Source organism: Musa acuminata, chromosome BXJ3-11, assembly GCF_036884655.1.
Source record: "Musa acuminata AAA Group cultivar baxijiao chromosome BXJ3-11, Cavendish_Baxijiao_AAA, whole genome shotgun sequence".
Taxonomy (NCBI): domain Eukaryota; kingdom Viridiplantae; phylum Streptophyta; class Magnoliopsida; order Zingiberales; family Musaceae; genus Musa; species Musa acuminata.
In genome coordinates, this window is record NC_088359.1 from 25171505 (window position 1) to 25187540 (window position 16036).

Here is a 16036-nt window from a genome sequence, read left to right on the forward strand (position 1 = left end):
ATTTGTAACTTTTTTACTATTTACAATCACATTTTAATTTTTTTAATATTTATAATTTTTTCTAAATTATTTTTTTAAATTTATCGTATATATATTTTCTTCTTCCTCCTCCTTTGAAACGAAGTTGAGGGGCGGCGATAGGATTGGACGATGTCTCACAACACAACATTAACAGGATGAAATAAAGGATTGTGAAAAAAAAAAATACAAGGACTATATATAGTAGAATAATATTTTATTATTTTTAAAAGATTATCAATAATAAGAGGTTACCAATCCCTTCAAAAAAAAAAATTCAAGGACTATAAACATTTTTAGAAATGTTTAAATAACATATTTGTTTCACCAAATATTACATACACATCCCTTCAAAATTTTAGAATTTTCATATATATATATATATATGTATATATATTCTCGTACGAAAATTGTATATTAATCATTAAGAGTGGAATCATCAGTTCTCTATAAAAAAAAATAAAATAAAACTAAATGGAAGAAAAAGATCAAACAAAAATACTGAATTAGCAGGTCTAGTTCTGTGTGGGTCCCAAGTGGGCCGTTTGTTCCTTCGATTAGAAGACAGGTACATTCGGCGGGTGATGCGTGACGGGTAGGAGATAGCGTGGCTCAAGAAGAATCGGTGAAGACCGGCTTCGGGAGAAGCCGCTCAGACCGCACGAGAAGAACGCTCGCGATTGCTGTGTCCCTCTTCTTGTTGTTATTCACCTCCTTAACCCCAGGCGTCTGTCTCCCTCTCCGCTCCCCTTCAGATATAGAGGGAAGGAGGGTTTCTCCAAAGTAGTTGAGGCAGGAGCATTTGACATCCCCTCGAGGTCACCCCCTCAGCGGCCTTCAATCGCCTCGGTCCGTCCGTTTCTTGATCCTGTTTTTTGGTGGCGGCAGCAGTGGTTGCGGTGGCCGACAATGGGGAATCAAAAGGGGAACTTGGATGGAGGACAGCAGCATGCTGGGGGCCGTGCTCGCCATCCTCCAGTGGTGGGGCCCTAACGTCACCGTCGTCAGCATGAACAAGTGGCTCTTTCAGGTCAAATCGATTTCGTTATCTCCTTTCTGCTCTTTTTTCGTTTGTTTCTTTCTTCGATGCGGAGATTTCGTGCCGTTGTCTTTGTTCTGGTAGTTCTTTTGAATGATTTGTGTAGATGGTCGGAAAGGTGGGATTGTTTTTGGTCGATTTGACTGGTAAAGTCTTGGGGGTTCACTAATTACATGTAAGAAATTTTAATGAAGCCAACTTGTGTTTCTAAATCATTATAATAGAAACACAATAAACTAATGCGGAAACGAAATAGCGTACCTCCAGCCATTGTCGCCAAGAATTTCTGCAGAGGTTTCTTCTTGAACTTTGGTTCTTCTCGGCTCTAAACTCTCGCTTTAGATGGTGTAGGAAACCCTTTCGCTTCAAAGAGATGATTGAGCCAAGGGACCAAAATCCTCATGTATATATAGATGTTCTCCCATCAAGAACATTTATCATCACCAACTCATAACGTTCAAGAATTAATTCAAATTTGTAACGTTTGGACCATAATGAAGAACTTAATGATATTAAATATTTAATTTAATAATAACGGTTTCATGCATAAAGAATAAGAAACTGAAATCATTTAAACCATAATAAATGAAGAAATTCATGATAATGAATTATGAATCTTAATAAGAACGGTTACGTTATTATTAAATAACATATTTAATAATAACCGTTACATTCTCCCACTTGGTCCATACGTTTATCTTAATAATTTGAATTAATCTTTCTCGAACAACTTTCTTAAGAAATAAATACATGAATCATAGCGATAAGTCCTCTAAGAGCGAGTATTATCATCCATGTATCACGATGTATTTAGTTTCTTAATCTTAATGTGGTAATATTACTTTATGAATAAACCTTATGTTTATTCTTGGTCCAACAACAATATATTTTCTCAAAATAATGTGCACATAAATGAGAAAATTTCACAATATATAAGAGTTTCAATATCATTACAAAGTGGAACTAAGTCCCATTTTCTTTACATGATCCTTGAATTTTAGATGTGGCATGCCTTTAGTCAAAGGATCAGCAATCATCAATTCAGTGCTAATGTGCTCAATGACCACTTTCTTTTCTTTTACACGTTCTCTTATGGCTAAATACTTAATGTCGATGTGTTTACTTCGACTTCCACTTTTATTGTTTTTAGCCATAAAGACAGCAGCTGAATTGTCACAGAAAATTCTTAATGGCCTAGAAATAGAATCCATGATTCTAAGCCCAGAAATGAAACTCTTAAGCCATACACCATGTGAAGTAGCCTCAAAGCAGGAGACAAACTCAGCTTCCATGGTAGAAGTAGCAGTCAAGGTCTGCTTAGCGCTTCTCCAAGAAATAGCTCCACCGGCCATCAAAAAAATATATCCTGATGTTGATTTACGAGAATCAACACAACCGGCAAAGTCTGAATCTGAGTAACCAATCACATCCAGATTGTCTGTATGTCTATACATAAGCATGTAATCTTTGGTTCCTTGTAGATACCTCATCACTTTCTTTGCAGCTCTCCAGTGGTCCATACCTGGATTACTCTGATATCAACCTAGCATCCCCACAATAAATGCAATATCAGGTCTAGTACAGACCTGAGCATACATAAGGCTTCCTACGATAGAAGCATATGGGATGTTTTTCATTGATTCCCTTTCAAAATTGTTCTTTGGGCATTGGTTCAAATTGAACCTATCACCTTTCACAATGGGAGCAACACTTGGTGAACAATCATTCATCCGAAATCTTTCTAAAAGTTTATCATTATAGGTTTCTTGTGATAGACCTAAAATACCTCGAGGTCTATCTCTATAGATCTTAATGCCAATGACATAAGATGCTTCACCCATATCCTTCATGTCAAAATTTTTAGAAAGAAATTGTTTCACCTCATGCAGCAAATCCTTATCATTGGTTGCAAGCAAAATATCATCTACATATAAAACAAGGAAACATATTTTACTCCCACTAACCTTCTGGTATATGCATTGATCCATGAGATTTTCAACAAATCCGAATGAAGAAATCACTTCATGAAATTTAAAATACCATTGGCGGGAGGCTTATTTTAAGCCGTATATAGACTTCCTAAGCTTGCAAACCAAGTGCTTACCAACACTAGAGGAGAAACCTTCAGGTTGTTTCATATAAACCTCTTCCTCTAGATCTCCATTAAGAAATGCTGTTTTCACATCCATTTGTTACAACTCAAGGTCAAAATGAGCAACTAATGCTAAAATAATACGTAGAGAATCTTTCTTAGATACAGGAGAAAATGTCTCCGTATAATCGATTCCTTCTTTTTGAGTAAATCCCTTTGCAACAAGTCTTGCCTTGTATCTCTCAATGTTGCCTAACGAATCTTTCTTAGTTTTAAAGACCCATTTGCAACCAATGGCCTTTGCTTCATTAGGCAACTCTACAAGATCCCAGACTCCATTGCTCATCATGGAATTCATCTCTTCTTTCATAGCATCATGCCACAAATTTGACTTTTTGCAACTCATGGCTTATGAAAATGTTTCAGGATCATTTTTGGCTCCAATATTATAGTCAGATTCTTGTAGATATACAACATAATCATCAGGAATTGCTGATCTTTTATTTCTAGTAGATCTTCTTAATGTTGTACCAATGGTTCCTTGAGGAACTTGTGGTTCAACTAGTTGTTAAGGAGCTTGTTGTAATTCCTGAACTGCTTGATCTATTAGAATACTATCAACAACTTGTGGAATTTCAATGATTGGTTGTTCAGCACTAATTTGTACTTGAGGAGTGCTATGAACTATAACCAATCTATCAGTTGATGTGGAAGGTTGAGATTCTATATGATCATGTGCGGAAACTATGTTCCTGAAATGATCGCTCCCACTAATCACATCATCCTCAAGAAATTTAGCGTTTCTTGATTCCACAATCCTAGTTGTGTGAGATGGACAATAGAACCTGTAACCTTTGGACTTTTCGGCATATCCAATGAAATACCCACTAACAGTCCTCGGGTCCAGTTTCTTCTTTTGTGGATTATATATCCTAACTTCAGACGGACATCCCCAAATGCGCATATGTCGCAAACTCGGTTTCCAACCTTTCCATAATTCAAATGGTGTCTTTTGGACAGCCTTGGTTGGAACTCGGTTTAATATATACACAGCCGTTTTTAATGCTTCAGTCCACAAGAACTTAGGAAGATTGGAGTTGCTAAGCATACTCCGCACCATGTCCAATAATGTTCGGTTTCTTCTTTCTGCAACACCATTCTGGTCTGGAGAACCAGGCATAGTATATTGGGCAATAATCCCATGTTCTTGAAGAAACTTAGCAAAAGGACCAGGTGCTTGTTCATTTTCAGTATATCTACCATAATATTCTCCACCCCTATCTGATCTCACAATTTTAATTTGCTTACCACATTGGTTCTCAACTTCAGCCTTAAAGACTTTGAAGGCATCCAATGCTTCATTTTTATTATGAAGCAAATATATATACATATATCGTGAGTGATCATCTATAAAGGAGATGAAGTATTTCTGACCATGTATGTCCATGTCTGGACAACATATATCAGTATGAATTATTTCTAATGAGTCTAAACTCCTATTAGCACCCCTTTTGGATTTATTGGTCTGTTTTCCTTTAATACAGTCCACACAAGTCTTAAAATTAGTAAAATCAAGAGTACTAAGTACCCCATCTTTAACTAATCTTTTAATTCTCTCTATGGAGATATGTCCTAATCTCCGATGCCATAATATAGAGGAGTCCTCATTAATATTACACCTCTTAATGCCAGCGTGAACATGCATTGAACCTTGAGTATTATCATTTTGTAATAAAATACGGTAAAGACCGTCAGACAAAATACCATTCCCAACACAATCAGATTTATATAATAAACGACATGATGTGTCTTTAAAATTAAAGGAATATCCAAATGGTACGAGTCTGGAAACAGAAATTAAGTTTCGTGAGAAACTTGGTACATAAAAGGTTCTTTCCAATTTTAAAACAAAACCACTACTTAAAGTTAAAATGCATGTTCCAATTGCTTCCACATGTGAGCCCATCTTATTTCCTGATAAGATGCTTTGCTCACTTCCCACTGGCTTCCTTAGGTTTTGCATACCCTGCAAAGAGTTTGCAATATGGATTGTTGATCCAGAGTCAATCTACCAGGTGTTAATATTAACATTGACCATATTAGATTCATAACATACATATGAGGTTGGTTTACCTTTCTTTTCAAGCCATTGTTGGAATTTCGTACATTCCTTCTTCATGTGTCCTTTTCTTTTACAAAAGAAACACCTTGCTTCTTTCTTGATATCAGCTTGGGGTGGTATTTTACCTTTTCCCTGCTGATAAGCTTTTTGATTGGCTTGATGTTTGTTAGTTTTGTTCTTCCCTCGAGTGGTTACCATCAATGCACTCTCACCCAATTCCATTACTAGCCTCTCTTCTTCTTGAACACACATGGTCATTAATTCATTAATTGACCATTTGTCCTTATGTGTATTGTATGAAATTTTAAAAGGGCTATATTGAGGTGGAAGGGTGTTCAGAATATAGTGCACCAAGAAGGATTCTGACATATTAACCTCAAGTTTCTTAAGTTGAGCCGTAATATCTCGCATTTGCATTATGTGCTCACGCACACCCTTTATGTTGGTGAGTCTAAGGGATGAAAATTTCATTATAAGGGTGCTTGCTAGTGCCTTATCCGAAGTGATGAATTGTTCATCGATAGCCTTTAGCAAGTCTCGGACATTTTCATGCTGGTCAATAGAACCACGTATGCCAGCAGTTATCTTAGTTTTGATAAACATCACGCTGAGCCGATTGGATCGCTCCCATCGCTCATATAACGCGATCTCAGTTAGAGTGCTGGTATCAGTGACTATAGGTGGTTCGTCTTTTCTAATAGCATAATCAATATCCATCCACCCTAAATGGAGGAGAACCCTCTCCTTCCATATCTTATAATTATCACCACTAAGTTCGGGAATATCACATCGAATATCAGAGAAATTAACAGTTTGAGAAACTACATAAAATCAAACATGCTTATGTCAAAATTTGAAGCTTAATAGACTAAATTACATGTTTTACCAATGTGAAACATGCCAAAAATATGAATCTCATGACATAAAAATTGCCTGTGGGCTAAATTCTTAATTCAAATAGATTCATATGGTCTTTATGATAAAACTATCAAATTATATTCCAATTCATAATCCCTATTGGTAAATTATGAAAATAATATGATATTTTATCCTGATTAATTATATTAAATATAATAAAAGATCCTGTGGGATAACAATTATTATACGAAATATAATCAATCACAATATGATGTCTAATTACTTATGTGATCCTTATTTTAACTTTATATATAATTTTAATTAATTAAGGATGCTGTGGCTAATTCTTAATTAATTAAGATTATATGGATCACTAGACATTTTAAACATAAAAAATTTGCTCATAAACATAATTAATATAATTAAATATGCATACATAATATGAGCATTTTACCAACTAAAATGTTGAAAATGATATTTCCTTATGATTTTCAACAAAATATATCAACAAGTTTTCAAGAAGAAACCAAAATCAAATCATTTTCATGGCATAAAAATGAAAACTTTTTCATATCAAGGCAGAGGTCATTCTGCTCTGATACCAAATGTAAGAAATTTTAATGAAGCCAACTTGTGTTTCTAAATCATTATAATAGAAACACAATAAACTAATGCGGAAACGAAATAGCGTACCTCCAGCCATTGTCGCCAAGAATTTCTGCAGAGGTTTCTTCTTGAACTTTGGTTCTTCTCGGCTCTAAACTCTCGCTTTAGATGGTGTAGGAAACCCTTTCGCTTCAAAGAGATGATTGAGCCAAGGGACCAAAATCCTCATGTATATATAGATGTTCTCCCATCAAGAACATTTATCATCACCAACTCATAACGTTCAAGAATTAATTCAAATTTATAACGTTTGGACCATAATGAAGAACTTAATGATATTAAATATTTAATTTAATAATAACGGTTTCATGCATAAAGAATAAGAAACTGAAATCATTTAAACCATAATAAATGAAGAAATTCATGATAATGAATTATGAATCTTAATAAGAACGATTACGTTATTATTAAATAACATATTTAATAATAACCGTTACAGTTCCTGATCGGCTTGTGTCTGTCTCATGTATTTGTTCGCCGTTCAAGTTAGTAAAGTTGGCATTTTTTTCAAAAAAAGAAAAAAACTACATTAGGAAGAAATTTCATAACCCTTTGGGAGGAGGGTTCATGCAAAGGATAGATCTTTTCCTATTAATACATTTGGGTTGAAAGAGAATGATTTTTTTTTTTCACACAGTACGTGTTTCAGGTCAGAGGCAGATTGACGATTTTGTTGTGTTGATGAATAAATTTACTCAGAATCGAAAGGTTCAATTTGATAAATGTTTATGAAAAACTAAACAACTTTTTGTGTTTGCTTCCGATTCTATTATTCATATTGAACCCTTTTGCATGGTTTCCTTCATGTCTTTCTCCCTGTTTGAGCAAGCTTAGAAACAAAGGCATGCTATAATATTGAGCTAAATGATATCATAATATAGAATCGATGAAATCAATTTTGTGTCGTCTGGCTGACTGAGATCACAAAGGGTTGATCTGAATCTTCTTTGCCGAACTGGACAACATGTGAGAGAATCAAATCTGTCTAGATCAAGATAGAGGAAGATTGGATTGACTCGAGACCGGAGTACCGAACTAAACTGAAATGTGCGAAGGTGACTTAAACTTGAGATGTAACACCGAGTAACAATGTGCTTCTTTGATTTCGGATCAGACTTGATCAGGTTGAGTTGCTTCACTACGGAAAATGTGTCTTGAGATGAATATTTCATAACATAGGGGATGTTAAGAATGTGCCTGACAAGATTTTCCGCCATTGCTCAGATCATATTGTAGCGTAAGAAGGAGATTTATCCAAGGTGGATAATTAAGGGTGTGAAAGTATTTTAGCCGTGGAGTAGGTTTCTTTTCATATTATAAAGTCCTCATAATGACTTGGCCTCAATGGCAGATTACCATAGATAGCTGATGAGGTGGTCGATCTGCCACTGACTTCAATAAGGATATTGTTGGCAACTTGTTGAGTGATTATGCTTTGGATCAGTTGTGGCATGATAGCATCTAACAATTGGTTTTGGCCTGTCCATAATGTACCAAATTACTGATGTGGAGTTTGTGTGCCGCTATGTCATGACACTAGAGGAGGGCTTATAAATTCCCCCTCATCCACCATTCATTGTCTTGCATAAAATTGTGAATTGGTATAGATAGCAATTTTTTTGATGTGGCTAGCACCAAAAGGGGTATCTTATTTTCTTTCCTTATTGCATGCATGCCTGTGTGCCCATGTGAGTGTATGTTTGTGTTTGTGCATGTGTTTGAATTGTGTGTGTATCTGTGCATGAATGAAGAAATGAAATTTAAATCCCTTTGTTACCTCTTCATCTGTAGCTTTTCTGCATTAGAAAGCCAAGAATATCCCGACTGTATATCCGATCCTATTTCTTTACGTTGAAGAACATCACAGTTCCACAGAACCCAAACTGTGTCTTGGAAAAAAGGTATTATGAATTGCAAACACTCAGCTAGTCAGATTGCCTTTGGAATCCACAGGATCTCCATAATCTATCTTGTTTAATAAGGCAAATGAGACGTAAATTTCAAAAGTTGATTTAGCAGTTGATTGGTGATTGCCATAGCCGATTGCATTGTGTTCCGAGGATTTGGCCTAAGATGTGCCAGCATCCTAGTCATGAGCAGATAAAGATACAAAGAGGATCTTGGACTGATTTAGTTTGTATATGCTAATTTTTCATACAAAGTTGATGTGTATATGTACACAAAAGTATATGGGGTGGAATTAACATGATGAGGAGATCAGTGGTAAAGTGGTGGGAAGTGCTTGCTAAACTGTTTCCGCTTTTCTTTTGAAAGGATAAGTTTGTCCCATTACCTACTTCACATCTAGAAGGAGGATCTGGATTAATAGTGTTTTTGTTTCAAAAAACTCGCTAGAAGGAGGGCTTGAACCTCCGACCTTGTGGTTAACAGCCACACGCTCTAACCAACTGAGCTATTCCAGCTTGTTAGATGCAATAAGGTCTATTTCCTTAGAAATCATTTCAGATAAAGAATGTTACCTTCAATTCTTCTAATATTTTCTAGTTCACAAAAATTTATAAATATTCTGATTTTCGTGATTCATAAATATCAAAATATTTCCTAGTTTCTAACTGCTAAACTTGATAGACCGGAAGACAACCATTGTTTTGCAGAATTTGGATTTCAAGTTTCCTCTAACAGGAACATGCATTCACTTCATATGCTCTGTATTGAAGAATATACTGCCATCAAATTGCTTAGGATTAAGCCACTGATTGAGGTAAAATCTGAAGACAGATGGTGGAGAATATTTCCAATGTCATTAGTGTTTTTTTATCAACATTGTACTGAAAACATGAACTTGCTGTATATTCCAGTTTCATTTCTGCAAACAATAAAATCCTTCCCTCCTGCAACAACAGGTTAACTGCTCCCTCTCAATATGTATCTCTGTCTGTGTTTTCTTTTCATGGTTTTCTTTATCAGTATGAAATTTCACATTGCTTGTATCTTGGCTGATTTGTGTGTATGTATCCTACGATGATCTTCTCAATTTTAATTGCATATTATTTGGTTATATTTCTTAAGTGAAATTATTTTTATTTACTTTTGCTCTAACAATCTAAGATATAATCTGTCGTCAAGGATGTGCTCATCTAAATGATTACAACTTCATCAACGCACTCGCTTACAAAGATGCAATCTTTTCGTGAAACCCTTGTCAACTTGCTTGATGCCATCTTTTGGCCCATGGGTCCATTGTAGCCTCGAACCAGACTTGATCATGGGGGACCGAGCATGGTGTCCTCTTTCTTCGCCACCCTCTGAGTGCTGCCCCTACATCAACCTCAGCATTGTCAAGGATGACAACGACGAACCCGAGGAGGCCAAGGAGCACCCCCTCTTTCTCACAAACCCCATCCTATACGACGAGGAGGATCCTTCCTCTAATCCACTCAACTTCCCCCCTTCTTATGCTTGCCCTCATTATCCACTATGGAAACCAAAATCCTTGAAATCGATTGGATTATTAATGAGCATTTTCTGTGAGGAAGCCAGCTACAACCATGAATGTGTCATTTGCTTACAAAGAGTTATTAGGGAAGGTGTTCGATATAATGTCTGTGTATGTCTGTGCTTTTCATTTCATTCATGTTTTAGGCAGCATCTAAGGGGCTTACAGTAGGCTTGATGGTCCTATTTTGATTGGGTTTTGTGCCGTTTCAGACTTGTAAAGGCAGCATGTGTATGGTCACTGTGCAGAGATAAAACTGCCTAAAAACAAGGCCTTCTTTAGCCAATCATTTTGGGTGTTTCCATTTAGCATGACCTTGATCACTAGAACCATCATTGTTTAGCATGGTATTGATACCTCAGAATGGTAATGACTTTGAATACTGAATTGGAATGTTCACTATGTGGATTAGTATGTCTACCGTGCCCAAATGTGCTCATCAACATAGCATACCATGATGAGAAAATTGAAAGCTAACGGAGATTTTCATTGCGTGCCACTTCCATGTTGGGTTCATGTGGGGCACATATTGGAAATTTATTTTGTTTAATCAGTTTTCTAAGACCTCTTATTTATATCATGTTATGGGACGAGAGTTGGTTGGAGGCTGCTCACTCTTTGTCGCAAATTTTCACTTAGATTTCTTAACTATTCTTTTAGATTTGATGTCGATTTCCATTGGTGCTGGTATTTTCTTCAATCTTCTCCATGATTGTGCTAGTAGGAGCTTGTCATCTCGGTTGTATCCTAAGATGGTTTTCTCAATGAAACTTGAGTGGAGGCTGGGGATACATCTTAGGACAACGAATCACGCCTTTGGTTTCTTTCTAATCGTCGTTCTCAATTTCAGTCACATATTGTTTGGTTAGATTTCTTAAATTGGAATGCTGTTTATTTACTTTTACTCTTAACAGACTTTCTGTGAACAAAATGTTCTTTTAGCTCTTTAAATTGTGTCTCATTTAAATGAATATTTAAACTACATATTTGTTTGCTGCAGTATGTAACTTCTAAATTTATATTCAACATTTTTCATGGGTGATGAGGAATGTCATGAATGAATGTTTTCAACTTATTATATTACTTTTTTTTCTTCATCAGTGCATTTCTTCTTCGCATTTAATGATGAAATCTCTAGCTTTAGACTCTAGTATCTGCTAATTATGTTCATATTGTCTTGCAACTTAGCGAGTTCTTTTGCACCAATAGCATACTTCAACTGGTCCTTTCTCTGAGCATCTTAACTTTGATATCACCTGTGTTTGGAAACTGATTTATTTTCGTAAAGTAGAATTTCCTTATTTTTGCATGTTTATGTGCTTGCGCACCCCGTGCGTGCGTACATGTGTCCATGTTGCATGCGTGCATGCGCTCTACCGTGCCAACTTTAAATTGGCCTGTTGGTTTGAATATTTTGCTGATGATCCATGTTAGTGTCATGTCTCCACATCACCGGCATGCCTGTACGATGGGCCTTGGCATTTTTCGTTAGAAATGCATTACTAAGATGTGAGATCGTAGATCTGCAGCGACTTATGACATGAGCTATTAGATTCTTTTTTCACATGTTTTATGAAGCACTTACCATCACATTAGTTCTGTCCTACCAACCTGTCATGCAATTAGGCCAGGATTACGACGGGGACATGCTTAGTTGGTCAAATGCATAACAAGGGATATGCAGTTAGGCTTGCCCTTAAATCCGACGGTCTTCTGGTATGTACATCTACTCCTGCAATGTTTGACGACATTATGACCTTAAGGGTGACTTCATTGCACTTATTGTTGAGGACTCTTGATCCCAATCAATCATTTTAATGTAGGATGCTTTCAATACTTGATCCATGAACTCATATAATTTGTCAATATATAGTTAACAACTCTGCTTTGTACAGTCTCCTATCCGAATATATATGGCTTTAATCTATGTGGGCATAGCTATGCTGGTGTAGACACCTACTTTGGACCGTAGATGCCAGATTTAAGTGATCTTGGTGACATTTCTCTTGTTTTTGAGAAAATAAGAGTAGTTTTATTTTGTAAAGTTATACGCTTGTATTCAAGAATAAGAAAGTGCCATCAACATATATAGGATTGAGAATAGCTCCATTTAAGCAGGGAAGCACTCACTTGAAAATGTTATTTTACTAACCATTTTCTTTCTCTGTTTGGATCAGTCATAGGCAATTGATCACAACAAGCCTATCATAAATTGATGCCATTTTGGTAAGTCCGAGTCTTGTCTGTTCTTCAACTTGGTGACAAAGGATGTCATGAAGAAAGCTTCCCTGCATATGCATATCCAATAAATTACATTTGTCTGATAGATATACTCTACTGGCCTTCATCATTTTACTTTGCTCTTTGGTATTATGCTAATTTGGCTACATTCCTCTTATGTAGCATAAACACAGTATACTACTACCACATGGCACTTTATGCAACCATGATATTGGCTAATCCCAGCAATGTTACTTGAAGGTGCTGGTGGAGTGGTAAACTAATTATATACATGCACCAGTCTATATGTTCATCAATGGTCATCATTTTCAGCTCAGGGGTGTTGGCCTTTGGTCTCAATTTCTCAACTTGTATGTCATACATTCTACTACCGCAGTTACTCTTCCAATGTCACAGGCAACCTTGAAAGTAAGTTCGATATAATTTACAGTCCTCTTCTATACTCCTCTTCTTTAACCATCTATGTTACATGTTTGGGTATCAAATATGAATATGCTGTCGGCCGCTGTTGCCATGTCGGTGTCATGGCTTATTTTCTACGGGCATGTTGTCCCGGAACACTGAAAACTGCGAGCAACCCTCGGAGTCAAATGGAGATGCTCCCCCTTGCAAGTTATAAGCAAGCCATTCTGTAAAGGAAGAACAAAGTTTCATATGGTCATAGTACCGTACGGATTACATGAGTCTTACTTTTTTTTTTTCTTTCCAGAAGGGTGGGTTTTTGTTTTTTGGGCACAAACTTGAGTTGTTTATAGTTTTCTACTGGAATCAAAGGTATTCTTGGAACACTTGTAGTTGTCCTTCTGGTAATCCTAATTCGCATTACTATTGTTGCGTTCTTAGATTTTTGATCTCGTCTCACCTGTTGTTCTGTTTCATATTTGATGTATGATGGTAGATGGCGTTTTAGGTTATGTTAAAGGTGTTAATCACTTAATACGATGGTTAAATATCATATTATGTTGGATGAATTTTTTAGTGATATCTGATACTATTATTTTTTATCCTCTCCGTAGGGGCTTCCTTATGATTCGTGGAGAGGACAGTCGATGGAAGGCACGGTGGTCGGGATCCGACGGTGTCGCTGCAGCCGGCTATCAGGAGATGACACGTACGCCAATCTGCGGAGAGACGTGTCCTGGAGAGAGCTTTTCTCTTGTTCGTGTGTGCCGCTGGTCGGCACACGTAGCTATATTTGCGGTGAAGTGAAGTGGAGGGAGAACACGGATGGAGGATAGAGGAGGAGAACAGCAGGGAGGAAGATGGCAGAGTAGGGATGACATCAAGCACGGGGCGGCGCAGGCGAAGCTGTCGGACGACGAGATGCTGCGGGTGGGGTACAAGCACGGCACCCCCTTGGAAAGCGGCAAGATCTCCGACGCCGAGCCCGTCGACCTGTTCGTCGACGCCCGGCGGATCTCCGAGGCCACCAAGAACGCACGCCCCGCAGAAGAGGAGCCCAACTCCGGAGGACTAAGCTGTCAAGGAAGCCACCGCACTAGCAATTAATGCAATCACAGTAGCAGTTCTCGCTCTCTCTACCAACGACCACTTGGATATCTCATGTTTTCTTCTCGTCGTCTTCCTGTTCTTCTTCTTCTTCTTTCCATGCAAGAATAAGCTGATCGTGAGTGTAGAAGACACCGTGCTTTAATTTTCGTGGAAGTTTTAATGTGATGTTGGTTCTTCATGTTCCTTGTAAATTGGCTGCAAAAGTATAAGATTCGTTAATATTTCCTTTGGTTTAAGAACATCTGGTACCATAACATGATCAATAATGATATAGCTTACTTAAATGAATGGCCTTCAGCGTCTGCTATGGTAGAAATCATATTTGATTCCTGAGAATCTAATGTTGGATGATCCACCAGGAATCAACAAAACAAGGTTTTAGTTCAGGTTGATACTTTTCTTTGCGGGCTGCAACTCAGATGAAGACCGACCAACTCATATTTGTCCCAAAACTCAATCGTGTTCATTCATCGTTGGATTTGGCTTGGCATGCAATTTAGGTCCAGTGAAGTTGGAAATCATGGATGGAACTGCGCACAAAGTTCCGAGTAATGTTGCTGATCACAACATTGTCCGTTTTGGTCGAGAGCTTTTTTTGATGGTTATAAATAATCATTTTTTACATGGTTCTCAGTGTTGAGCCTTTTCAAGATGACAGACACTATCCAAACCCTAATCCACAAAAAAGGGTAGGAAACTGATGATTGGTGAAGTAATAATTTTGATGGCTGCTCCAACTTAGAACTGATAATTTACTATGCTTGTCTCATGTAATCTAGCTAACAAAAGCTAAAACATCCAATCAAATGGCCATCTTTACAGTAGCACCAGGTTTACTGGGTTCATGACACTGCATGCTGGCAGGCAAAGTCTCTCACAGATCGTGAAAGACATGGACAGTTTTTTGAGGACAAACTGGAGCTTTTGGGAAGCTGACAGGTCCCAGAGCAGGCATCTGATGTTTGCACCATGAACTAAGCAAGGGCAAAGGCAAAGGCAAAGCACATATATGTACTGGGAAGATGAAACCTCTGCATATGGAATCTCTCTCTCTCCTCTCACTGTGGCTTCTTATCTTCACCGAGAATCTTCCTCATCAAATTGTAGCTCATTAACCGTGTTTTCGATGACCAACCTATATATCTATCTATCTATCTATCTATCTATCTATCTATCAATTTTGTAGCTGGAAGTCAACTCATGATGAGATTAGCAAGTCTGCAACTGGAAATCTTCATCTACATCACAATCTTCACTGCTTTTCTAGACTTCCATGGATGCTCAAAATCTGAATAATTTTGAACATATGTTGAAGCAGTGAATGGGTGTTTGTGACACATAAATTTGCAGTCACGAAGACAAATGCTTAATATTTAAATGCCGTAAATTTATCTAATTTTGGATTGGCTGACGAAACATTTTCTCCATTGGGGTAATCTATCTCTGATGATATTGTCGTGACACAAAAAGAATGAAATATTGCCATCAGTCCCCAATTCCATCACTGCCAACGTGGCCAAATTAAATGTAATATATAGTATATTCCTGCAAAATTAGAGATTTCTATATATATATATATATATATATTTGTAACTAAAATTCTAAAATTAAGAATATTTTAGATATATTTATATATCCTTTTTAGTTCAAATTAGGTAATTAAGGACATATATTCTTTATTTTCAAATTTCTAAGATAATAAATATGTAAAATAGGTTTTTTGATGACTCAAAATACAGAAATGCGACAATAACAATACCCCATCCATCACAAATGACGATCTCATGCTTCATGCAGTCTGATGATGAGCAAGATAACAATTAAGATCGTTAATAGTCGGAAATCTAAAAGTCAAAATGTGGCTGAACTAATGTAACATCATGAGAAGCGGAAAGGAAAGATGACATGACCACCATTGACCCCATCTCATCCCGTCTCCAAGGACATGATTGGTGTTCTTTTAAGCTAAATTACGGCTACAGTGCGATCTTGCCATGTTCTTCTTCCTTAAAAAGATAGTTAAATGGAACT

The 16036-nt window shown here is 36.9% G+C and overlaps 1 protein-coding gene, 1 non-coding gene and 1 pseudogene across 2 annotated transcripts; 2 read left to right on the forward strand and 1 right to left on the reverse strand.

The window, feature by feature from the left end:
- The first annotated feature begins 952 nt into the window (after positions 1-952).
- Positions 953-13499, forward strand: LOC135652992 (UDP-galactose transporter 1-like; annotated as a pseudogene).
- TRNAN-GUU (transfer RNA asparagine (anticodon GUU)) lies at positions 9145-9218 on the reverse strand. The gene has a single exon. It is a non-coding gene; the product is annotated as a tRNA-Asn (tRNA).
- Positions 12709-14183, forward strand: LOC103973756 (SEED MATURATION PROTEIN 1). The gene is made up of 2 exons (XM_009388403.3): positions 12709-12901; positions 13510-14183. Exon 2 carries the CDS (start codon positions 13721-13723, stop codon positions 14000-14002), a length of 282 nt encoding a protein of 93 aa, XP_009386678.1. The 5' UTR covers positions 12709-12901; positions 13510-13720; the 3' UTR covers positions 14003-14183.
- The last annotated feature ends 1853 nt before the right edge of the window (positions 14184-16036 follow it).